The 27,093-nt window shown below is 38.3% G+C and overlaps 1 protein-coding gene across 3 annotated transcripts; it reads left to right on the top strand.

Moving 5' to 3' along the window:
• Positions 1 to 560: 560 nt before the first annotated feature.
• LOC593800 (TP53-binding protein 1) lies at positions 561 to 26,060 on the top strand. 3 transcript variants are annotated; one of them, XM_030976670.1, is made up of 26 exons: positions 561 to 781; positions 2,013 to 2,268; positions 3,152 to 3,374; positions 3,726 to 4,133; positions 5,380 to 5,492; positions 6,722 to 6,907; positions 7,356 to 7,440; positions 7,910 to 8,815; positions 9,611 to 9,789; positions 10,721 to 10,826; positions 11,281 to 11,428; positions 11,921 to 12,528; positions 13,105 to 13,511; positions 14,125 to 14,259; positions 14,944 to 15,991; positions 16,620 to 16,809; positions 17,608 to 17,735; positions 18,201 to 18,282; positions 19,051 to 19,151; positions 19,809 to 20,042; positions 20,628 to 20,906; positions 21,867 to 21,961; positions 22,250 to 22,372; positions 22,756 to 22,826; positions 24,152 to 24,300; positions 25,067 to 26,060. In XM_030976670.1, the coding sequence occupies exons 2-26, from the start codon at positions 2,053 to 2,055 to the stop codon at positions 25,255 to 25,257; spliced, it is 6,411 nt and encodes a 2,136-aa protein (XP_030832530.1). In that variant the 5' UTR covers positions 561 to 781; positions 2,013 to 2,052; the 3' UTR covers positions 25,258 to 26,060. The 3 variants fall into 3 exon arrangements, with proteins under 3 accessions (XP_030832530.1, XP_030832528.1, XP_030832529.1); XM_030976668.1 differs by having other exon boundaries at positions 16,617 to 16,809; XM_030976669.1 differs by lacking the exon at positions 561 to 781 and adding an exon at positions 807 to 895 and having other exon boundaries at positions 16,617 to 16,809.
• The last annotated feature ends 1,033 nt before the right edge of the window (positions 26,061 to 27,093 follow it).

Genomic DNA, 27,093 nt, shown 5'->3' with positions numbered 1-27,093 from the left:
TCAGTATATCTATCTTGAGAATCAATCAAAGCCAAGCTCGAGCATCGCCTTTAAAGGCCCACTGCACTACTTATAACTACTTGAGCCGTAACAGACAATGCATGATTGGTGATCATTGGTCCCCAGTAATCCTTTTTTTTCTTATTTTATTTGAGAGCTAGTCCATAAGTGACCTTGCAGTGTGGTCTAGTCCCTCATCTACAATTGTTCTGATGGACTTTAATTGAACTCATCGATGCCTATGATTTAACTCCAGACCACTCTGCCCCCCCCCCCCAAAAAAAAATATATATATACATATATATATATATATATATATATATATATATATTATTATTATTATCCGGCGAGCCCCCCCCCCCCCCTTTCTCTCTCTCTCTCTCTCTCTCTCTCTCTCTCTCTCTCTCTCTCTCTCTCTCTCTCTCTCTCTCTCTCTCTCTCTCATCTCTTTCTTCTCGGTCTCTTCCTCTTTATTTATTTTTCTAGACCCTGGTATTACATTTGAACGAGGAGACCGAGCTATCGGTGAACGAATCAGTACGGGGTCGATTTGTATGGTAGTCGAGCGTCACCAGTGCCAAGCGGAAGCGCTAAGCAAAGTACCGCGGTCAAATTGAAACCAGATGCAACATAACATTACCAATCCTGGATCCTGTCGCAAGTACAAGTTGGAACTTGGATTTAATTAAAGCCTGTCGAGCTACATAACTGAGACTGACAGGTGATTGGCGAGTGCTGGGCTGCGGAGTTAATTCTTCTTCTTCTTTCCATATCATACCCGGTAATTTTAATTCTTAATCGAAATTGCGCTTGTTTCATTTTCAGGGATGCCCTTGCCAGTCAGTGCCAAGGCAATAGATCTACTGCCAAAGCTCAAGCAGATGACTTAGACATGGTAGGTCTACAACATCTGATCATAGTTCATACATGTACTAGACCTATGTAGGCCCTAGATAGCTAGAGCCCTAGCCCTAGGTCCAGCTGCTTGCAGGCTCAGGCTACGGCTACTTTAATTAAATGGGAAGTCCACCCTGAAGGTGGTATTATTAGAGGCAGAAAAGTGAGATAAACAGGTAGCCTACTGAGGTAGACTCTAACTTAGGTTAAAGGTCTAGGTGAGGCCAGAAGAGGTCTAGTGATAGTTGAAGCACAAAAAACAATTTAAGAAAGCTATGATGTTTGATTCTTGACGGTGCGATGAATCAAAGTCATAATGGGCGGCTAGTTGTCATGATATCAACATGTAGTATGTACATGTATGTGACTAGACCGAATTTGTCTGTCTCTTTCGTTCGTTAGCCTCTGATTTGGGTAGGTCGGCTCTCTCTTTAGAGACAGAACAGCCCTAGAATCTATACGCTTTAGTGTACACCCGTTTGTGTAAAGAAACGTTACACAAAACTTGGCCAAACTTAATCCCTAATTTTGATATTTTACCGGATGCATATCCGATGTATTCCTAAATTAGCTACATGCTTAACTACTTCAGTTCCACTTACCAACTTGACTACTTCAATCCGTTTACTGGTCCCTTTTCAGGAAATTATGGGTCAAGATCGACATCCATGAAGAAAATCTTGCAGCCGGGTTGCGTCTCTTCTAGTCTACGCCGAAGGCAAAATGATTATAACGGAAAAACTGTGCACGAGCTACAACTTACAAGTTCATAATGACAATACACAATACACCAAACTTCTGAGTTGACTGAGCACCAAATATAGGCTATCACTGAGGTTTTACCTAAGTCATTAGTTAGCAGCAAAATCAACATTGCAGTTGGATTACCTACATGTAGATCTACATGTGATAAGCTTATGGACCTTTCAATTTTGTGAAAAGAAATTTCAAACAGCTCTTAAAACACTAATAGAAGGAAGCCTTTTGAAACAAAATGCTTAGCTTGTTGTCCCCACATCTTAGATCTTGCCCAACTCCATCTTCAACAGTACCATACATTAGACTACTTCTTAAACATGCATCACTAAAATAGATCTTTTTTCTCATGAATGTAGATGCACAAAACACCCATAAACCTATAAAAGACTGGAACTAATGGACCTCCCATCCCAAGACCCTTCTGACCCTTCTCAGCTGGACGGAGGTCTTCCAGAGGTTAGTAGCACGCCCTGTTTTATTGTGTTGGACTCCCAGGCAGAAGGCACTGAAGCCGAAAGAGGTGAAGAATCAGTTACAGAAGCCAGGGCACGCAGGCTCAAGCAGTTGGAGGAGCTGACCAAGAATCAACCCACAGAACCAGTCCTGGAAATGGTAAGTGTTGCTATGTCTTCTGTTCCTGTTGTAAGCAGCCAGCAACTAGTAAACCTGGACAGACTGGGGGAAATGAACATGTACATGAAACTCATACAAAGAAACTTATAAAGAATTAATGTATAGTGAAAGAGGCTTACACACTGGATAACAAAGAAGTGTGGTCGAGAAAAAAAAATTGTTTTGAAGTGTTTTGACAGCTAGTTTGCCAATCATCAGTGCTCTTAAGATAAGCCCTGCAAAGTTATATAGTTTTCCTACAATACAATGTTCAGACGAAAATGGAACCCCAGTTCTCTATTGAGTTTTCTTTCAAAGTGATGCTCAAGCATGTGTTATGTTATTGCTTTTTGTGAGACATCTTTTGTGATACGACGTACAGCCGAGAAAACAAATTATGTATCATGTTGCTATTGTTGAGATTAATGGCGTTTCCATCGTAGCTGTACAGCTTTTTATATAGTCATGCAATGAATGTTGGTAGATGGTACAGGGATAAGTATGCTTGGAGAATGCCCCTGTCACTTCAGGAATCAACAAAACTAATACAGTTGCACCAAGGAATGCTCCGTTCAGAAATTCAATGAACCTCTCATTGTGTGCTGCTTGCAAAATATGATTTTAAAGGTAATTCTGAGTTGATTCAGAAGTTATCCAAAGACAATTGTTTCATGGCTGTAAAGTATAGACAGAACAAAGACATTTTTTTAATTATTATCATTTATTTTGTAATATGATTATATAATGAAACAACAAGACAAGAAAATTGCATCTGGTAACAGAACCACGCAATTAAAGAAATAAAATGCTTGAATTGAAAGTTGTCTATGTTTTATCTAGTGTAGCTTTGATATTGAAGAATATCTGTTTGCTTGTAATACAGGAATTTGGTGGAGGCATCCAGAGAAGTGGAGACAAAGAAGATGACAAAAAAGAGAGCACCAGGCCGATGACAAGTGTGGAGGAAATAGAAGTCAAAGCCCAAACATCAAAAAATGATGAGGCTTCATCTGAAGAAGAAGAAGAAGATGAGGAGGAAGAAAATGAAGTGCCTTCAACACAGGAAGATCTGTTTGATGAAGAAAATAAATCACCACATGAGCAAGGTAACCTTGTTGTGTATTATAGGAAAATATGATAACTTTTATATTTTTAATATTTAGTCAAGTGAAGTCCATGGACAGGATGTATATTGATGTGTGTATCAGAACAAACTAGAGGCCGGCACGGAATGAGCAAGACTTTGCCTCGGTGCGGGCCTTGCCACTTGCCGAGTTGAAAAGCGTTTATGTAAAATGCAAAAACAAATTCTAATTTTTGTTTATTATGGTAGCCTATTTTATGTTCTTAAAATGTAAGATATTTATGATTTGTTTTCATTAAAATTATAAGTCTTAAAGATATTTGAGCATTTTTGAGCTTATTATGTAACAATACCTGTTTTATGCATATCACAGGGACAGGGGACTTTCATTCTCCATCAACATCAAAGGATGACTCTCACCTCAAAAGAACTCCATCAGAAGAATTGCATACTACACCAACCCCCAGGGATGCTTCTCACATCATAGGCACACCATCAGAAGATGTCAATACTACACCAATCTCCAGGGATGCCTCTCATATCATAGGCACCCCATCGGAAGATGTCCATACCACACCGACCCCCAGGGATGCCTCTCACATCATAGGCACCCCATCAGAGACTGTGAGCAGCTTACGATTCTCAGGCATTGTCCTAGCCAATGAGACCAGCACGTCGGGGTCAAGTGCCTCCATCAATGTGGTGTACCCGTCACCAGAAGCATACGGTCCTGCACCAATCATCATCCCCAGTACTCCAACAAGACCAGACACCAGCAACGGTAGGGTTATGCTGCATGACACATCGAGGGGTCAGTGACACAAAGACCTAACTCTATATTTTGCCAAAATGAGAATTTGATATCAAAATGTTCAGAAAAATGTGGGCTTTCCAGGAATCTCAAAGACTTAACTCCACCCAACACCCCATTGAAGTCAATGGCTAGTGAAACATTGACTTAATTCCTAAAGCCCAAGTGCTCAGTGACACATAAACCACTTTTTCTCAAAATAGCCAAAATGGAGTTGTGTCTTTGTTGCACTGACCCCTGCACATATTCTTTACTTTTTTTTGTGTAGGTCATTGATCTCTTGAAGATTGAATTGCTAATGTATATCCATGCTACCCATAGGATGTTTGTATTGTGAAGATGATTTAGCCTTGCACAAGGGGTCCATGGGTGGTATTATCATAAGTTAAGCCGGGACTAAGTCCAGACTAAACAAGAATTTTAGTTTACACTTCTATGGAATGCTAGGTTTCATCTTCCTCCTTCCATATTCATGACAAAGATAATCTACCAAAAACTTTGTTGAAATTCAGTTCATACTGTCTTTTTCTTCCCATTTTATTGCAAAATCAATTTTTTGGACACTTATCATTGCAGAATTGAAATAATCTGTACACTGTAAATGAGTTGGCAACAGGCACTCCATAAAAGTGTGGACTAAGTTAAGCCAGGTTTAGCTTTGTACGCGCTATCGGAAGACCACCCAATGTTGCAGAGATCTTGTACTTCAAAAGCAGAAATTTGTCTGTAATGCTTTGCTTGGAATAGAAAAGGAAAAGTGAGATGAAAATTAAAGGCAACCCTTAACCAAGAAGAGACATTTGCAGTAGCACAAACATTTTCACTCTGGGAAAAGATAGGGGTTTTAATTTTGTATTCAAATCAATATCAATAGTCACATTATTCAGTTGTGTAGTAAACCCTACTCTGTTGATTGAATTAGGTGTAAAACACAGAAATATCCTTATACAGTCAAACCTGCTTTAGCAACCGCCTGTCTATTTTGTTCCCCTTGAATACTGTTTCTCAATGAAACCTATTTTAACGAAACATGTACATAAAGACCACCTGTCTTTAGAGTCCAAATCTCATGTTTCCCTTGAACAGCCTTTGACTGTATGTTAAGTCAGACTACAACCGAAGATTACCCAAGATGGTCCATTCTGGACATCGACCCTCAAAGGCTGGGGGCCATTGGGCACATCATAATCATCATTTCTTACCGTTTTATTTTCAGAGGAGCTTATAGAATTGAGTGACAATGATGATATGCCAAGGGCTACCCTTCCAGAGGCACCTCTGAAACGTAAATCCACCAACACTTCAGACGAGAGTGAAGATGTCTATCGAGTAAGGAATACTTAGTTAATTATTACAATCAAACCATTACGCACAGCAAAGGATAATATGAGCATGATTGTGGTGGTCATTTGTTATTGTACGTTGTTGCTGGTGGAGTATTTACCCTCAACTTTCATTCAACCCTCAGTTATGGTGCATTTGATCAAGAGAATTTGAAAATAAATTTTTGACTGTATTTAGAGGAGAATAAGTGTAGTATAGGGTATGTATGTTACAGGGAGTGTAAAGAGAGTACGATAAGCATGAGAGAAAACGATAAAGTTATAAAGTGACCTACATTTAAATGTCTAGATTTAAGGAGTTATAATGTGGAGTTATTGAAAAACAAAGTAGATGTAGAATGGATGCAATATAGTTAGGAAATGCATTAGAATAACAGAGGTGTACAGAGCTACCAACCATTCCGTTTTTGCCGGAATTACTCCGTTTTTTCCTTCAAACTACGGTATTACGTTTTTTCTTCATATATTTTTTTTTTTACATACCGCACGTCAAACATCTGCCCTGAAATGGTGATTTTATCACAAATCCTAACAAATTCAATAGAAAACTAATTTTAAAACCTACTTGAAGAGGAAAATATTTCTCAAAAAGAATGAAATGCCGACAATACCAAAATAACCACAAAAAAATTACCTGCTTGTATGGAAAAAACAGCATGATGAATGAACATTTCTGCATTGGAAGTGTGTCGCGCGTGGTTGTAAGTTTCGTTTTTATGGATTCCTTTTTTTTGCCATCATGATTCCTTTTTTGGTCGCCCAAGGTTGGCAGCTCTGGGTGTATGATAAGTACTGATATGTCTAAGGACATAAGTTTAGGAGTGTAAAAAGTTGTGTGAGAAACTTGAATATTTGCTTAATGTATGTGCAAATCGTTCAGGTTTTTTTTCAATTTACAATGTGGAATAATGAATTGATCGATAGTTAAAGCCCGTTTGTACTAGTTTGGCCAGGAGGGATTAGACCACCAAGTGTGGTCACTGACAGGTGGTTATCTCATCAAATCAGCTCTCAATTGACATAAGAAGAAGGGGATCATGGGGGACCAGCAGTCACTGAGAAGGCATTAATTAATATATAAAGGGCGCAAGTACCTACAAGTAGTGCAGTCCTGCTTTAAATCACTAAATTAATTTGTATTTCGGTGCATTTGCTAGAGAAAAGAGAAGAAATCATCTCTGACACCCTTTTCATTCTCCTTCTCTTCCTCCTCAGATCCCGGCCTGGCAGCAGGAGCTCAATCAACTCCAGAAGAGAAAAGAAGAAGATGTAAACACCCAGGATAGTTGGCTTAAAGACAATTCAGGCTCCAAACGTTCTATGTCTACTTCAATCGACTCTACCAATCCCTCTTCTGAACTATCAGAGAACCTTCACAAGTCAAGCGCAGAGTTAGAGGAGGTGAGTGTTTCTCTTCATGCAAATCTCTCTGGTATATACTCCCTAAATTCTAGATTTAACCTGTAATAATATCTGGGTTTGTATAGTGATATACGTCAACAATGTATTAAGCAGTAGACAAAGTAAGTCGCAAAAACCATCCAAATATTAAAATCCTGGCGATTTTATTTTAAAGAAACACTCTGCATGATATGAGATATACAAGACCAAGAAAGAAAACGGGACCATAACTGTCAAAAGTGTCTCATGAGTTCTTCTTTTGTAATACGTGTATGTTGATATGATGGCCTGATATAGATAATAATAATGATATTGTATGTCTTTGTTTTTATGTGATACAAGAATATAATGCTCGAGCTATGACTCAAAGCCAGTCAGTATTATAGAAATATCTGCTCTTTCCTATTCTTATGTGAATAAACATAGTTTCTCTGTGCTTGTCTTGCAGTCATTATCACTACAGCAGCAACAACCACTGATGGGCTCAACCACAGATGAGAGTTCAAGACAGTCAGCAAATTCAAGACCACCAAGTAAGTCAATGTAGATTTGGAGGCGCGATAGCTCAGTTGGTAGAGCAATGGTCTCGTAATCCGGCGACCCGGGTTCGAAACCAAGGCAATGCGCTAGTGCCTTGTTCTTTCTGACAGTTCAATATCCTTGACTTGTCACTCGGCGATCATACATTTTATTTGTCTCATTTGTTATGTGAGATTGTAACATTCACGAAAAGTTTTGGTAGATCCTGAGAGATTTGAATGTTCGTCATTACCAGATTTCAAAACATCTTGTTAAGATTGAGACTATTATTCCTATATGTTTCAAAATTTTATTTGCACAGGTAAAAAGGTGAGAAAAAAAACTACTTAAACCTCCACATGATTATAATTATACTTTACTATTGTCCGTCTGTAAGAGCTTGCATGACTCTCTCATAAATAGAAATCAAACTTCAAACAGTAAGTTCTTGTTTGATATCTCTATTTCTTGTGACTTTGACAGGTGCATCAATAGTTGGCAATGGATCAAAGGATAGAGGATCACATAGTGCTCCCTTGTTAGGAGACACGGTTGTCAGAACAGTTTCAAGAGACACAAAGCAGTCTTCAGGATCAAGTCAAAAGGGGCAGGCTAGCTTACCAGGAGATGCGGCATATGACGCCAAGCATCCAGTGACCAAGGAACAGTCTGAGGAGCCTCATACCACAGGTCAAGCAATGGATTTTGAGAAAACATCTGCTGAAATGAAAACACAGTGTGATGATAGAACAAGATTGAATGTGAATGTGCGAAGGCATGGAGATGTAGTGCCAGAACCTGACATAGAAATTATTGATGATGATTATGAGAAGGAGGAGGAGGGTAATAAGAGGGATGATGCGGAAGCGGGAATGGGTGTCGACCCTTCACAAGACTGGCATCTGCAACTCTCTCCATCCCAAACACAAACTCAGACACAGTATAGCGTTGCTCACAGTCACAGGGAACTTGGTATTAAAGACGTCATGTCGGAGAGGGATCTGTCACAAATTGAAAGTAAGGCTGTAGAAGAAGAAGACGCACATGAACGGAAGACGACTCGGCTAAAAGGAGATGGGACAACAAACGTCTCCAGGCAAGGTACACCTTGGCGTTCTACACAAGCTGAGGATGTGGATGATGATGAGGTTTCCATGGTGATACCAGAATCAGAGAAACTTGGCGAGAATAAGGAAGATGATGGGAGGGGTAAACAAAAACACTCTGACCCTGATGGAGGAGAGAAAGCGATGAAAGAAGGATCAAGAGGGAAATTCGGTGAAGGAATGGAGGATTCTGTCTTCTTGGAAGGAGATGCACAATTGCCTGATGAAGGAAGGTTAGGATTGGGACAGCTTGGAGAGTCGGACAACCCTTCACCCATAGCAGGTTAGTCCTTTAGAGTGGCCCAGTATAAAACATTACAATCATGGTTTTCTTCAGCAGTATGTTTTATTTGTAGTTTCCCAAAGCTTTCAGTATTTTCTTGAGATTTTTTAATCACTCTCTGTACCCGAGTCATTGTTGATGCTGTTATTTGTGTGCGTTTTGTTAAATTTTGTTACCTATGAAGTCAATTTTTATTCATATTTCTTGATGAGTGAACAACAACCTGAATGGGACCAGTGCTAACAATCCTATTGTTACTATTTGTAAAAAATTATAAGAAAGACTTTCTGCTAAATCAATGCTCAAAAGCATTATATGTGAATTGTCATGAAAAGTGTATGATTAAGTGGACAATGTAAAAAAGAAAAAAAGTTTATGAATAGGCTATGACTAGAGATCTTGCCATTGACTTGCATAGAGATCATGCTATTGACTTGCAATAAGTGCCTGTCATACATGTAGGCATCTTGGACATAACTGTAATTGAACTAGAGTATAATGATAATGAGACACATTTCTGAAGTGCCCAATACTATGTTTCTTGGCGTCATGGTGATGTTGTCCTTGCAGCTATGAGGTAAAAGATAGTCCTTATACCCAATTAAGAGCTAGGACAACAGCACCAGAATTACAATGATACATAATACATATACATGATATAGAATACTGATACAATATTAAACATTAATATGTATCATTAACTATAGCTTTGTAATGTGCAACGAAGGTACAGTACAAACGGTTTACATTAACTTCTTCAAGTAAACTCTATGCTGGTTCTCCTTACCACACTAGGTTTCCACTTGAGTGTTCCCAAGGATGGGGCCCTGTTGCGACCTTTAAGTAGCATGACCCCTCACCTCGGTAAGAAAGGTCAATGGAGGACAGACGGAACACCTCGTCACAGCACTCCAATAGCAGATGAGACAGAGGGGAGCAGTAGCCAGAGAGAAGTCCTCTCCACAGCGGACAAAGTAGGAAGATGATCATGAATTAAATTTGAACTCAAATGTCTCTAATCCAATAATATTTTATTTCTTATTCTGTGTTTTATTGTTGCCTTTATTTTGAACGGACAAATCCGTCATATATAAAACTGTAGGGATTCGTCGGTACAAAATAACACTGATGATATGTAATATTGATCAGTGTTACCTTTGGTAGACTACAATTACCATGTGGATTTTAAAAATCTGTATCTTTCTTTTTGAAAAAGTCATGTACTTGAACATTGAATTTTGAAAAAGGAGTGAAAATCAATAATTACTTCCATGACCCAATTCATATTCATTATTTTTAATGGCTGTCCAGCATAGCAGCATTGTGATTTGTGGAGTGCAGATTCTGTGTATAGACACACTTTAAAGGTAAAGACCATTTCTGGTCATGCGATTGCATTGTGAAAGAAACGTGGAATCGATCAAAAAAGGTTGATCATCTAGCATATAAGTATTGGTGTGAACTGCAAGGTTCTGGAATCATCAAAATAATAAGAAATTCGGCCCAGTCTTCGTAAAGTTGCAAGCACTGTACACAGAAAGATGTATATGGGACTACGCACACGTGCGCGACAGACCATGTAGCTAAACTAATTTACCAAATAGATCAATTAGTAGGCGGTTTCCCGGCAAAAATTGTATCATCATGTATTAGTCAAAACATATTCTTTCACATGATTGGTAATAAGAGCTTCCATTTCATTTTTTGAAATTGGGGCATTTCCAATACTGGTCTTTACCTTTAATACACAACGTGAGGAAATTTATTTGGGTTGAGTGAAGTAATATCCATAAATTTGAATGCATTCAAATATTTTTCTATAATGTATTTGTGTACTGGAAGTCAAAGTACAGCGCCGAATCTGAGTGACTATGCTACAATGATAAATTCACTGTTCATTTTCAGGAGACACCGAAGACCACTAGCAAGTCTTCGAGTGCACTTGTAGTCAGTGCAGTCATTGAGATGGACTCTTCTGAGAGCAGCGAGATTCCGGCTTTTAATCTAAGAAGTAAGTAGTTCATTTATCAACTGTTAAAGGCATCGTTTAACAATGTTAAATCTGAGATACATGGCCCTACGTGTTATCAGTGTCTGTAATATGGTGTAATATTTTCCCCAATAGACTGTAGTGTTATGAAAACTGTATATATCATAAATATCATAAATCATAAATCATAAATATCTTGATAATCAGACAGACGATTGGCTTGTAAAAGTCATGGGGTTCCTAACTGACCTAAAGGTTCATAATTATCATTGCAGCATGAGCTAAATCCAGGATTTTGTTTCAGAATCTGAGACAAAGTTACCCTATCCCTTTAAGTGTACCAATCACCCCCCCCCCCCCCCCCAAATAAAAAAAACCTCATGAATGTTGTTTTTTACCTTTAGAAGAAATCAAACCTCTTAATGGAGTGATCCTGAAAAAAATGCTGTCATCTTTGCTTTTATTTATTAAATAGATCCAACTGACTGCAGTGAGTTGCTGAAGGAAGCCAAGGAAAGCCCCAGTAAGAGACAAAAGTCAGTCTTTAGCAGAGTGGTAGAAGCAACCAAAGCCGCTAAGAGTAACACCAGAACCAAGAAACAGACTGCCCCCACCAAGGATAAGTAAGGCATTCAAACCAGGGCCCTGTTTCATAAAACTTGTTATCAATAGCATGTTGCAATAACTGTTATAAGCTACTGAAATCGCTGCATTTGATTGGCTGAGAGCAACTTTGTTATAGAAATGTGACACTTGTTATCGATAACAAGTTTTATGAAACAGGGACCAGGAGCCTAGATATTTTGCAAGCAAATGCATGTCTCTCAAGCGCAGTAAGAATTGTTTGGTTACGTTTGTTGGAGAAGTAGTTATTATTCATTATTTCAGTGTTATCTTTTTCATCGCAAAAAGAATAATTATAGTCACATTTTGAACTGTTTTTATCACCATTGAATATTTGTCATCAATGTATTGTGAATATCGGTTTAATGAATACAGAATTTCCTTTTATACTGGATCATTAATATACAAGTACATAATACAGGGAACTATAACTCCGGTGACTTTTACAAGATGTACTGATTCATTACTGTCAATGACTGCTTGTTTTGCAGGGATCCATTCTCATTGACAAATCCAAAAACCAAATTAATCCTTGGAAAGAAGAGGAATCAACAGAGTTTACCACAAGGTGATCAGCCTCAAGGAACCACAAGCCAGGCCAGTAAGGGAAAAAGAGGGAAAGAGATTGATATCGAGGCGGAGCATGGGGATGAGAGGGAAGCCCCGGATGTTGCAGTGGAAGAGGACAACTCTGCGACGATTCCCCTAGAGTACCATGGCGAAGACCCAAGGACGGAATGTCCTGATGTAGAGGTTTGGGAGGAGATGACAGAAGAGGAATCAGAGATCTTAAAGACCAGGCAAATAGAAACGCAGCAATATGGAGCTACTGATGAACAAGAAGCTGAAGTTGAGATGGAAATCGAGGCAGAAGAAGAAGAGATTGAAGAAGGAAAGAAAGAAGATGCGAGGATAGAAGAAGTGGAAGAGATACCCTCAAAGGGCCAGCAGCAGATCTTTGTGTCTCAGGAAAGGAGAAGAGATCCCTACGAGTTCACAGAGTCACAGTCAAACAAGACTCCTACTCCGATGAAGACCTGGGCTAGGAAAGAGGACACCGAGCCTAAAGAGAAACTTCCCTCAAAAAATCTTAGTGAAGGTAAGCATGATGTTTCCATTGTTTTCTATAAAAAGTATGGTACAGTGAAACCTGTCTATAAAGACCACTCAAGGAAGACAAAAAAGTGGTCTTTATAGGCAGGCTGTCTTTATGTACAGGTTCCTTTAGTACATGTTTCAATGAGAAACTATTTTCCAGGGAAACAAAAAAGGCAGTCTTTGTAGACAGGTGGTCACTAAAGCAGCTTTGATTGTAAATGGAAATCTTTTCTTAAAGAGTCCAGTTTAATTTCTACTGTTAAAGGATTTGAATAAAACACATGGCATTGGATTTGTTATTAAACAATGAAGGCTATCTACATTGTTTTTTGTCTTACTGATTTGATGCATATTTCATGTGCAAATGCAATATTTTATGACAACCATATAAAGTGTAAGCTTATTTTTATGGCATCAGTTATGAATAGAAAAGCATTTTCTTATGCTTATTGTCCAGACACGCGTGCCTTATGAGTTTTCCCAATCTCTCTCTTTCTCTCTCTTTCTCTTTCCCTCCCCTCCCCTCTCACTCTCTCTTTCCCTCCCCCTCCCTCTCTCTTTTCTCTCATGACACCAGTTTCATCTACCAAACCTACAACTGAGCAGCCATCAACCAGTGCAGCAGTAACCTTGAAGACTAAGAGAACTCCCAAGGGCAGTCGTCAGAATCGAGGTGCCAAGAGGAAGCGCCCCCAGGATCCAGAGACTACAGAAGAAGAAGGGGACAATGTGGAAAACCCAGCGTTAAATCGGACCAGAACCTCCCCACGGAAGAAGGCAAGTTCTACTGTTCGTAAAGTCCCCAAGAAGCGAGGGAAGGTCCTAGAGAAACAACAGAACAAAGGCCAAACTGCTAAGGTCTTGACTGAGAAACCTTCTTATGTCGCATCGCCATCCATGACACAGAGGATAGTACAGGATCCCGTGCCAGTGGCTGCGGAGAGAAGATTACAGGCTAGCCCAGCTTCCCTGGAACTCAGACAGGCAAGTTACCAAATTGTTCACATTGTGCAGATTGTTCTAATATTTAAGATGCCATTTTTCCATATCTAATAAATTTTAGAACTTAATCGAAAACGGTCATCATGATTTCAGAGATGATAGTGATTTTCACTAGATTTACTGAAATTTGATAATAGTATGGAACTTGTCATACAAAATACTGCTTTTCAGATTTTTATAATTATTGTGACATGTGTATTTGAGAATACTTCTTTCTTCCTTCAACAAAAAAAACATAGTTGCTCCCCTTTAGAATACTGAAATATTATGGCACAAATTGGCAGCTGATTCATATAAGTTGATATGTAGGGTTCTAATCCCTACCTGGTGCATATGTCTTTAGACAAGGCCACATTTGTCTCTCTCCACCCAGGTTTTAAATGGGTACCTGGCAGGTACCCAGTACTGAGTTTGGCTGCTGGAGCTAAAGCAAGATAATCATATCTTAACTTCTTTGAAAGCACATACACTGTAGGGCTGTTGTCAAAATGGGATATGCGCTTTAAGTACAAGAACATTATTTTATTATTACTAGATCTTGGTTGGTACCAGTAGAAAGGCCATGTTCAAATTAGCTTCTTGTTCTTGATTTCAGATTCCAGGCCACTCACCTCCTACAAGACAACCTCCTCCTTGGAAGATTGTTCGCTATAAGAAAGTTAACATCACTCAGAGAATCAAGGAGGTGATTGAGTGGGGCGAAATAGTAGAGACTACTGTTCTTGAACAGGTACTTGTTTGGCTTCTATTCTCACTTTTTTATGCAGAAGGAATATTTTTAAACATCTGTTTCTTAAGTTATAAGAACTTTTCTTCCTCTGTATTATATGCTTTGAAAAACTTTTAATGTTGAAGATTATTCAAGTGTTTCTGTAGCAAACTTCTCAAATTTTTACCTCTTTTGTGTAAATTGTAATTGTGTGACATGAACTCAGCATATCACTTACACATCGCTGTGAATTTTAAGCCACAGTAATTTTTCTTTTACTTCAGACTTCGATAATCATTGTTTTATTCAGCCGATGCTGCTTTTTTAATTTGATTTGATTTTCTTCTGCATTCATATAAATACATATAAGTACACAGTTTTTCGATAACAATAATAATATAAAATACAATAAGTATTTTTCTGACAATGAATCAAAAATAAGCAAATACATATGTATATATATATATATATATATATAAATTGTTATGTTCAAAAACGAAATGATAAACTGTCATAAATACTAAATTTCCTAAAAAATAGAACATTTTAAAATTATTTGCGGAAAATTATTTGACTGCTACTTGTAGCTTCTTCTTGAATTTGGTAAATACATGAATCATGTGTGGTCTGCTGAGATCCAGAAAGTCATAACAATTTGGTTGTAGTAAATAGAATTATTATGTTCTTCTTTTCCAAATTTTGCAGGTAGTAAATGAAGAAATCATTGAAAAGCTAGAGCAAGATTTCATGACCCCATCTCCACGTTCCAAGACAAGTTCTCTAACCTCTGGTTCCTTGGCTGATATCAGCTCCTTGGGCTCCAGGACGTCTTCAAGCGTTGCAGGGAGCCTCCAAAAGAGCTCCAGTGTCCTCAGCACCGGGATCCAGAAGAGTATCAGTCTCTCAAGTATCTCTGAAGGAAACAGTTCTCTGGACAAGACGATCAGCCTTCCAGGATCAGAGAAGACCTCACCTAATGTTTCTGGACAGGAACAGTCTTCATCTGGAAGGCAGCTAATGTCTCCTGGTGGTGTTGTCCCACAGCGGATTCCTTCAAGGGGGACAAGGGCTTCACCTGGTGTGTCAAGGAACCAGGATTCATCCAGAGTGTCCCCCATGGACACTCAACGTAGATCCTTTACAGGTGGGACTGAGCCTCCAACAGGCATCTCTGAACAGACTAGCAGGACCGGTCAGGTTAGGTCTTCGGATGTAAGTCCTTCTGCATTGATGCTTTCTAGAAGAATGTCTTCCAAGGGCAGCAAAAGTTCATCAGATGCAGAGGCTAGGATGGTCCCTGATGGAAAGGATGCTCAATTTGTCAAACCGAAGAGAACACCTAGTAGAAGAAGAGTCTCAAGGACTCCGGAACAAGCTGAGCAAAGCACTCACGAGCAACCATCGAATGTCCGAATGGATCCACCTCCTGAACTTAACCTTAGTGAAGGTTGGAACGTTGAACAAGGGCAGCAATCGTCAGAGGAGTCGGAAGGAATACCCTGTGCGCAGCCAAGGACTGAAATGGAAAGGATTTCCAGCGATGAGACAGTAGAGAAGAGTGATGCAGATGTGGGAAAACAGACTACCACCACTACAGGAGAGAGTTTAGAAGAGAAAGTGGATGATCCTGAGCCGTCCACCAGCAATCAAGAGGGATCATCGACAAGACCAACAAGAGGCAAAAGGAGAAGCAAAACACAGATAACAACCCCTACGAGGTCGTCCTTGGAAGATACTATTATTGTACAAGATGGTGAGTATAATTATGTATTGCATCATTGGCAGGTCATCCGAAAAAAGACTGTAAAAATTGGGGAAAAAAAGATATAGAAATGTACTTCTTAGAAATAAGTTACATGTTTTGAATCATTTCCAGGATTTAAAGCGATGAAGTGTCGGAATCAGAAATATTTACAACATTATTTTCTTACTGCCTTTTCGTGTTGTCTCTAAATATTTTATTCAGTTTAAACAAAATCTACCTTCTCTACATAATTGTAAACAGGCTACCTGGGATCGGGAGAGGCAGGACAACTAAAGACATACTTTAAACCGTACATTGGTCCATTTGGTAAATCCTAACATCTCCACCAAGGGCATAGGAACCCAAGTTCAATTTTTTGTCTGCAATGGATGTAAACCAATGATAAGTAATGATAATAATATCGGATATTTAGGAGCGCTAAAAACAATAAGTACCATAGCACTTACAAATACAAATACAGGAAGTAAACCTCATAGATCACTCGAAAAAAAGGTAAGTTTTGAGGGATCTTTTGAAGGTGGCAAGACAAGTAATTTCCCTTATGGAAAGAGGGATGCTGTTCCAAAGGGCAAAATAAGTGCTCATACATCTTTCTTTCCTTGTTTTTTTGAAGAAGATGGAGACCAGGATGTAATCCTTTCCGAACCTCCCCAGGAGTCCATGCAACAACCGAGTGCAGGGAGTGCTTCAAGCACCACAACAGATTCTGCTCAAGCTTTCCTGGTACCTGGTGTTAGAGTCTTTACTCGTTGGATGGATGGCTTCTATTACCCTGGTACCATCAAGAAAGAAGAGAAAAATAACAGGTGAGTAATTCACTTTAAAGCCTGTCTGCGCTAGTTTGGCCAGGGGGGATTAGACCTCCCTGCAAGGTCACTGACAGGTGGTTATCTCATCAAATCAGCTCTCAATTAACATAAGAAAAAGGGGATCATGGGGGACCAACAGGCACCGTTAGGCATTGTTGCTACATAGAGGGCGCAAGTAGCTATAATAAGTGCAGTAGGGCTTAATAAAGTGATATACTTGAGCAGTACATAATCAGGGTTGTGATATTAGACTGCTAGGAGCGCAACTGCATGATGGACACATGCATTGTTCAAGAAGCCACTGTTGGTATTTATATCGAAAAAACCTATCTTTGTTCAGATGTGTTTCGCAAGACTTTGTGCTTGGTTGAGAAAAGTGCATCTATTAATAATTCTGTTTAAATGTCTCATACAAATACTTGATCCAACCCTTACAAATAATCCAGAATATTCTGATTTTCTGGATTTCTAGGACCTGAAAATCCAGAATATTCCATTTTTTTTTTTTCATCGGCTAAAGCCAAATTAAGCTTGTTTATCATGTGCCGCGATTTGAGAGTTCACGTATTCTGTGCGTTGAATGGCTGCATGATCGAGCAGCGAATTTTTATTAGCTTTTTAGTACCACATTTACCGCGTATTGCCAGTTATGCTGCTGCTGCAAGTGCGGTTTCTTATTTTCGAAGGCATTACCGTGCTAAAAATTCCTAAATCTTATTTTCAAATGTTATGTCATTCTGATAGTTTGATCCAAGTATTGCTCCTATTAAACCCTTTTTGATTGTGTGGTCATAGACTCAAGATTGCCTTTGATGACGGTGATATGCGAAGCGTGAATAGTAAGGACGTTATCATCAAGGATTGGTTATCAACGGGGCAGAGCGTCATGGCCGAATCAGCCGAAGATGGATACAACTATCCAGGTTTGTAAAGAAAGGGAGAGATGCATTGATTGCATACATCAGTTTTTGTTTGAACAAGTTTAACAACTGGAACAAGGTTTTATGTTATTGTTATCTGTTGGAGATGATTTCACTTTCATGCATTGTGAATGTGGCTAATGAAAAGTAATCTTTGGCTATGCATGTCATAGTTGTCCCATTAAGGCAATGTTTCCATTTGTTGAATAAATAGAAGAGTTCATTTTTCTCAATAGAATTCACAATCACAATTCACTATTTAAAAAAAAAATTGTATAAATCAGCACTTCTTTTCTGTTAATCTGGATAGAGTAACTTTAATTTTAATTCAATTTGTTATGTTATATACAACAATGTGAAGGAAAAATATTTCTATTCAACACAAACAATTATTGTTAATAGGCATGTATGTAACATAAAAGTCACATGTAGGATTATGTTTGTTTTTTCTGTTTTCTTTGTCTTCAGGCATTGTGATTGGCTATTTTAGAGGTTCCAATCCGAAGGATGCTGGCTATTTTGTAGAGACAGACAATGGACAAACAACAAGGTAAGGTAGCCCGTAGCAAAAAGTAGTCACATGTGAAACCCTGTCTTGTTAATAAAGGATCACATCAAGTCCCTGGATCATAAACATTGTTTTCAATAACAAGTTACAATAACTGTTATAAGCTACTGAAATCGTGGCATTTGATTGGCTGAGAGCAAATTTGTGATGAAATTTAGCATTTGTTATTGATAACAAGTTTTATGAAACAGGGCCCTGGCCAATCTACATTCATATTTCCATTGTAAAAGATCTTCCTAACTTGGACATGTATGCATGTATGCATGAGAAATCTGGAACATGCCTCCTTGACTAGCTAGACCCCAGATAGGTAAAAAGATTTCACCATAAGTCCGAAGAGTTTTGTCTTAAGATTTACAAAATTCCTTGTAGGTATAAGTGCCTATGAGGGTATGAAACATACATTGTTGGTGATATTCCGGTATTTTGTATCTACAAGAACATGTTTATTTCAGATTCATTGAAACAAAGATATACATGTTCATACATGTAGAAACAATTTTTTTGTGTAAAAAAGAAATATGTGTTCAGTGTCTTTTCTTATTTTTGAAGATATCCTTTTTTATCTATTATTATGCCAATTGGTGTATTTATGACTGTTATAATTGTTTTTAAGTTGTTGGATTATGAATAAATTAAATTTAATTGAAAACTTTTTTTTTAAATCCTTGCAGGCTCCTTTACATTTTAACCGAAATGCTATCAGATACATTTACCTGTCCTTTATGTCCTTACATATATGTCATTCAGATATCCCAGACGGAAGGTCATCTTGTCTAAAGATCAGGCGAATCTCTTGCTCACATCCTGCCCTAGCAGCAGCAGCACAGGAATCTCGGACATCAGTCTTGGTAAGTCCAATAACTTTTATCATAAATGGTTTGCAATGGCAAGGGCCCGTTAGAACAGTCTCAAAGACATTATATTTAGTACATGTATGATGAAGGATATGCTATGCAACTACGAGGTTCTGTGCCAAGTTTCAGATATTATCCTTACTGTTTAATAAATGTAATGATTTGTAATTTGATGGTAACTTTTAGAACACCAGAGTACAATGTTTTACGTAAGATGATTTAGGATAACTACTATCTTTTAATCTGTTATTATATTATGCAAACAGTATAAGAAGACTCATGAGAACAAAAATACCATGCTTTGTCCAGATAGACAAAACCAGGCTTCTGTGGTTTTGTATCAGATGCTTTCAAAGCAGAATCCTATTTCAAAATCCTGATGTTTATGTTTGAGAGAGAGGGAGAGAGAGAGACAGACAGAGACAGAGAGAGAGAGAGAGAGAGAGAGTGAGAGATAGAAAGAGAGATGGATGGAAAGAGATGAACAGATAGAGGGGAAGAGGGGATAGAAAGACACAAGGGATGTGACAGAGGAAGCAACGAGAAGAGAGCACGAAGTAGAGGGGGGATGTACCTGAATGCTCTAATCCTATTCTTCTGAAAGAGCTCAAAATTAAATCTCATGCTTGTCACTTTGCCAAAAAAATGCAGAAAACTTGATTTCTGGTACTCGTCAGAGGAGCAGACTCCGGGCTCCTGATGGAGGTGGAGTAGTGAGAACCCCCAGTAAGGTACTAGGTCGAACTCCTAGGCATGACCCTTCTCCTGCTGTTACCAGGTCGGGAGGAAAGAGGAAAGCTACTGCTGAGAAGCAACCCGCTGAGGGTGGTGATGTCTCGCCTCGCAAGAAGGCAAAACAGCTTGCTAAAAGGCTACTCACAACTGGTAACTAGTGTCCCTTTTTCCATCCTTGTGTCATTCTGTTCTCCTCGCTATTTTCCTCCTCCTCCTCTTCCAATTTTTTGTTTGTTTTCTTGTCTAGCTACAGGTATGTGCTGTAAGCATCATCAATCTAAACATCCTTTGTTTACCCATGCCCTATCAATAATCAAATCTCTCCTCCATTTGATTTTGCAGACATTAACTTTTATTGTTCTTCTGCTTGTAACTCATTGTCAATGAGTTGGGTTTTAATTTTAACCCCCCTGACTATTAAATTATCTTGTTCCCATAGACTTTGTACCTGAACCACCTGATTCCAATATGAAATCGGTTAAATAAGGAGTGTAGTGTCCGTTCAGACTCACCCTGTATACACTGAAAGTCTGAAAGCTCAAATTTTGCTGGGATATAAAGATAGAATTGTAAATTGGATTATGATCTATACAAAAGTTAAAAGAGATGCTGCATATTTCAATTGTCCATTACCTTAAAATGATTTTAATATTTTGTTTTATGCGAAATTGTGACCATTATCAAAGTCCATTTCCCCTGTTTTCTTACATTTTTGCCAATTCATATCCCTTGCAGTTACAGCGAGTCCTGATCTTGGTAAGCAAGGGATTGGCATCCGACGATCACCTCGTAAGCAGCCCCCTTCCACGTCATCAACCCCAGGCAGCCCTGCAAGGGGTCTCTTTCCAGCTACCAGGGGTGGCCCTCCCTCCACCCCTAGGACCATGGAGATGTTGCTAGGACCGTTGCCAAAGAACAAGACATTGTTCAAGGGCATGGCTTTCTTTCTGACCCAGGGAGAGGTCAAGAAGAGGGCAAAGGTCGATACAAGTACCAGTGAGAGTGAGCTGGAGGGTAAGACATTTTTCTGTCCTATAATGCAAATCTTTTCCTTCTTTTCTCCATGGCTATTATGATACCAGCTGGATTACCACTTTATAATCATGTTCACAGCCTAACTTGCATAATCCTATCCATGTATTAAAGAGTTATTGAAACTACTCTACAGTTTAGTTATAACATATCCATTGTAAGATAGTATTCTATATTTCGTTTACTACATATCATTGGTGATATGCTGTTCATCAATATTTGTTCATAAGATTATGGTTAGTGTCTGCCCTAGTCTTTCCAGAGTGTTAATATACCATACATGTTTTTGTCAGTCTGTTTGCCTCCTCGATAACAACACATTTTAGTATACAATTTAAGAATAAATGTGAAAGTTGATAGTTAAAGGTAAAGACCAGTATTGGTAACGCCCCAATTTCAAAAAATGAAATGGAAGCTCTCATTACCAATCATGTGAAAGAATGTTTTGACTAATACATGATGATAAAAAATTTGCCGGGAAACCGCCTACTAATTCATATATTTGGTAAATTTATTTCTCTCATGGTCGTGTGAGAGAGATAGGGTAGTCCCATATACATCTTTCTGTGTATAGTGCTTGTAACTTTACGAAGAATGGGCCAAATTTCTTATCATTTTGATGATTCCAGAACCTTGCAGATGCTAGATGCTAGATGATCAACCTTTTCTGATCGATTCCACAACGTTTCTTTCACAATGCAATCGCATGACCATTACTGGTCTTTACCTTTAAACTTAGTCAAATATTCATCTTGTAGATGTAGAGTAATAAATAATAATAATAATAATAATACAAAGAATGTGTATAGCGCTTGGGACAATCAATATTGTAGGGTCAGGGGAAAGGCAAAGTGACATGTGTGAGTGTTGTTTTTTTTTTTTAAATGAAGGTTGCAACCTAACATTTTGTAAACTAAAGATTTCTTATCATCTACTTGTCAGATGATGCTGATGAAGCTCCCTTTGACAAAGATCATGCCAGGAAACAGATAGAAGCAGGAGGAGGAGTGGTCCTCAAAGACTTTGACAAATCACAGGTAACACAGCCAGCTCCATCATCAGTATTTTCTGTATATGATGAAAGTATTGTTTTTTGTTGTTGTGGGTTGTTTTTTTGTTTTTTTGTTTGTTTGTTTGTTTGTTTTTTTTGGGGGGGGGGAGGTAAAGGGGTCTAATGCAAATGTCGACCAATTACAAGTATCATGCAAGGTCAGTATTTTGACATTTCAGTAGTTTTGTCCTTTCATCAGTCATATTAGGCTTCTCGAGATTTTATAGGCATCAAAATGTATTGATATTGTTTGAATGTTTTTCTCTTCCTACAGAAGACACAGTACAAGCTATCCCTGGTAGCCAATACCTACTGCCGAACAAAAAAGTACTTCCTGGCCCTGGCTTTCAACATTCCTTGTGTCTCTAACCTATGGATCAGAGATTGCTCACGAACGGTGAGAGATAGATGTGATAAAATGCTATGATTTATTCTTGGTTGTTTATACTGCAGTAGATTGGTTGTTCGAACCAGTGAAATAAAATAAAAACAAATGCCTGAAAAAATTACTTGGTATCATCTTTGGTAAAAACCACAACTCCCATTTGCACACAGTGACCTGTGTTAAGCACATGGTGTCGGACCTACTTACCCGGATTTCCTTACCTTAATATGCTCATTACTCAGCCACTATACATTTTCTACCAAAACTATTTGGCACATGTCATTTATTTGTAATCTTGAACATTCACTGTAAGTTTCGTTGGATTCTGTGAGAACTTATTTTCTTTATTTACCAGAACTCAACTTTCTCTTTAAATGTGATTTGTTTTGTTCCAGGGTAAACTTCAGAGCCACAAAGCATACCTGTTACCTGCAGGTGAATCCGTCAATGGTAATATCATGGAATGGTAAGAATTCTATCCAATCTATGAGATGGGCTTCAAGTCCCAAATATAAGAAGATATCTGTTTAATAATAATTATTCTCAGCTCTTTCAACCGATTTTTAAAATTTTTATTATCCCTCTCCAATGCACGCTATGCTTTATAGAGAAAGAACAAGGATAAGATTAACGTAATTACAGCCAAACCTGTTGCAGTGACCATCTGTATAGAAAGACCATCTGTCTATGAGGACCACATATTTTGTTTCCCTTGCGTAGTGATTTACATAGACGTATGTATTCACAGAACCTGTTCTAAGCACCACCTGCCTATAAGGACTCCCTTTTTTCACTCCCATAGGTAGTCTTTATATAAAGTTTTCACTGTATTTTACTGATCAGTGCAACCTAATGAAATAATTCATCAACCAATAGATTGATTTATGATTTATACAAATTGAATTATAGGTTCTGAGTATAGCTGAAAGGTAGACTTCTGCCTGTAGATTTCTCCTTCCTCGTCTGCAAATTCAGATTCTCTTCAAAATGGGGAAGGGTTATGAAAAAAAAATTCGGTTGCAAAGAAGAACATTAACTAGCTACATCTAAAACAGTGACTCCAATCCACTCATACAGCAGTCAGTAATGCTCGTTCGTTCGTGTCTCCTTAGATCAAGATTAATGTATTTTGATCATTGGAGTAGTTGCTACAACCGACCGTGTCAGACACGTTGCCCCGGGGTGCGAGATAGGACTCTTGGAGCGTGCCCCCATTTAAAACAATTATACAATAAAAATTAACCTTCCATTTAATTAAAAGAATGAAACTATACACAGACATGATAGGTTACTCTTAACAGGTTCAGTCTGTTCTCATGTCGGCGAAGAGAAATTTATTTTGCCTATATCACAATCTCTTGTTTCCAGGAAATCATTGCTGTTTTTCTTTCTGGTCCCTCAATGTCTGTCATATCCATACGATAGACCGGTTTACTAATATCTATAGATGTTTCTTTCCTGGGGACCTAGACCTAGTGATGAGTTATTCCATTAACCTGTGGATAATGAATGAACTATAATATTTGGAATCCAGTCTACATTCATTACTTGTTGCTATTTGGGCAAGCTTTCAGGTTGTCACCTTTTTTTTTTTTTAAGTAAGAATAAAACTTGAATGTATACTGGTCTATTTGAAGTATGTGTAGAATCCATCTAGTGATCTTTTGTATTATTCTTGTTTATCCAGGAAACCCAATTAACTGCATGTTATCTGGTCTCATGATCTTAGTCTTGTCCTCAAATATTGCAGAACAATTTACCTGATGATCCTTTCTCTTTTTGTTTATCTAGGAAACCCAACCGACGTATCCTATCTGGTCTGAAGATAATGGTCATCTCCAGTCATATTCAAGTAGAGAACACCTGGCGATCTATTCTCATGGTGGCTGGTTGTCATATAGTCGCTAGATTCCCAACTACCAATGAACTTAACAGGGGAGGTGGGTCAAGTATTTATTCTTTAAAGGCATCATTTAACAATGTTAAATCTGAGATGCATGGCCCTACGTGTTATCAGTGTCTGTGATATGGTGTAATATTAAAGCCTTAAAAAATTGCGCTTCAAAATGATCATGAAGTGCCTCAAAAAAGTTTTAGAAAATTGAGTGACCGGTTTTCGTTTTCCCCAATGGACTGTAGTGTTATAAAACCCGTTAGGAAAACGAAAAATTTGATTTCGATTTCCAATCATAAATATCTTATGATTGCAGCATGAGCTAAATCCAGGATTTTGTTTCAGAATCTGAGGCAATGTGACTTCCTAACGTAGGAAATTATTTTGATTTAAATTGGAATCAAGCATTGCATGAATAAATTTATGAAATGGTCTTTTGTCTAATCTCTGTCGAGCTGAAATTCTGTGTTTAGGACAACTGCCCTGAGACTTTGGCACCTTGTCTTGTGTTGTCTTGTGTTGTTTTGTAATTTTTACTTCATTATGAACATCTATACAATTGTAAATGATATCTTTACCAAAATACACATTCTCACGATAGTTTCTGTTCATCTTGATAACTCTTTGTTTTTTGATAATGAGAAATTGGATTTGCCAAAGGAAATGTGTATGAAATAATAGAGATTTGTCATGCCAGTCAAATAACCGGGCAATTTATAACTATCAAAGCCTTGCTTTACCCTTCCGTAACTCTTTTTTAAAATCTAAATATCTAATACATGCCTTTGTTGTTTATTCCACGTCGGACACAGGTATTCCCTTTGACTGTAGCGTGATGGTGACTGATCCATCTTGCCCTCGTCACATCCTCCACCGAGCCCAGCAGTTAGACATACCGGTAGTATCGGTGGAATGGGTGATGCAATCCCTCATCAATGGTGTCAGGATGCCATATGATTCTCATGATAAGTTCATCTGGGATTACAAAGAGAAACTGAAGTAATTTTCAATCATTTTCAGTGATATTTATTAACCCTGTCTAGCTATAACCTAGCAATGGAATCAGGATGACAAACAAAGTTCTCCCCACGCTTCGGTTTCACGTATGTTGCACGCACATGATTGCTGCAGTCGCGTTGTCCGTAGTCGGGCCTGAGTCGGGCCACGGGAAAGACATGTAGTGTCGTCAGGCTACACTCTCTTTAACCTAGCGATGGAATCAGGATGACAAATGATTTCATACAGGTCCATATTCTCTCAAAATAACAAAGAGGAATTCCTGACTGTCATCGTGTATAATTGCAAAGTCTTTGGACTAACTATTGACATTGAATTTGATTGTTTCTATTATGACTATATAACAAAATCAACTTTTGAAATTTTGATACAAAAATGTATATGAGCTGCAGATGAAAAGTGAAAAATTGTAATTGAAAAGTATGGATTGGATTTTAGAACATTGTTTCCAATAATTGCAATATCCTCTGTAGCATCATATGTCTCTCTTCTCTTCGAAGGAATTTTTGTCTTCTTACCTATATAGCTTTACTGTTTAAGGTATATGTAAATACGGCTGTCCTTGAGTAAAAAGGGCACTCTGCTGTAATATATCATGGGGATGAAATCTAATGCAAGAAGCACGAGCGAGACGTTTGAATTTTAGGAAATGGATGATGATGATGTACACATATTCTTACGTGATTGCTGAGAGAGCAAATGTATGCTTGTTGGTGAACAACCAGTGAAGTGAATGGAGTCATGACTTTATATTGTATCCAAGAAAGAAACTTGATAATTGAGCATGAATACTTTAACAAAAGGCACTAGCACATTGTCTTGGCCTACAGCTATGGTAACCAGGGGGCTCGGAGGGAGTGAGAAGGGCTCCTGAACCCTACTCCCCCTCCCCCCATAAAGACTTAAGGTAGAAGATTTATTTACATACATGGGTTTCATGTGGATTCCATTGTAAATAGTACTTCTAGCTGTGACTTCAGATACAAATAGTCTGTTTTTGTGTGTCTATCTATTGGTAATGAAAATGTAATACTTTCTTACAACTAAAATACTGTGAATTGAAGTGAAATGGACTTTGGTATCAAAAGAAAGTACCTCCAAATTGTTGAATATAGTTGCAATTTTTATGCCTCCGCCACCGAAGGTGGTGCCGGAGGCATCATGTTTTCGGGTTGTCCGTCCGTACGTCCGTACGTCCGTACGTCCGTCCCGTTTGACCGTTATCACAATATCTCAAGAACCATTTAAGATTTAAACTTAAAACTCGGGAATAGTATTTATCACCATAGGAAGACGATCTGATTAGATTTTGGAGTACGTAGGTCAAAGGTCACAGGTCACAGAGGTCAACTTATGAAATTCCTTGTATTGAGTTTGTTAGCGCGATATCTCAAGAACCATTTGAGATTTAAACTTCAAACTTAAGGATAGTATGTATCACCATAGGAAGACGATCTGATTAGATTTTGGAGCACGTATGTCAAAGGTCAAGGGTCACAGAGGTCAACTTATGAAATTCCATACATTGATATTGTTATCATGATATCTCAAGAACCACTGGAGATTTAAACTTCAAACTTAGTGATAGGGTGTATCACTATAGGAAAACAATCTGATTACATTTTGGAGCACGTAGGTCAAAGGTCAAGGGTCATAGAGGTCAACTTATGAAATTCCATACATTGAGATTGTTATCATGATATCTCAAGAACCACTGGAGATGTAAAAACTTCAAACTTAAGGATAGTATGTATCACCATAGGAAGACGATCTGATTAGATTTTGGAGCACGTAGGTCAAAGGTCAAGGGTCACAGAGGTCA

Source organism: Strongylocentrotus purpuratus, unplaced genomic scaffold (genome assembly GCF_000002235.5).
Source record: "Strongylocentrotus purpuratus isolate Spur 01 unplaced genomic scaffold, Spur_5.0 spur5_scaffold_9, whole genome shotgun sequence".
NCBI classification, from domain to species: domain Eukaryota; kingdom Metazoa; phylum Echinodermata; class Echinoidea; order Camarodonta; family Strongylocentrotidae; genus Strongylocentrotus; species Strongylocentrotus purpuratus.
This window is presented reverse-complemented; position numbering and strand designations above follow the sequence as displayed.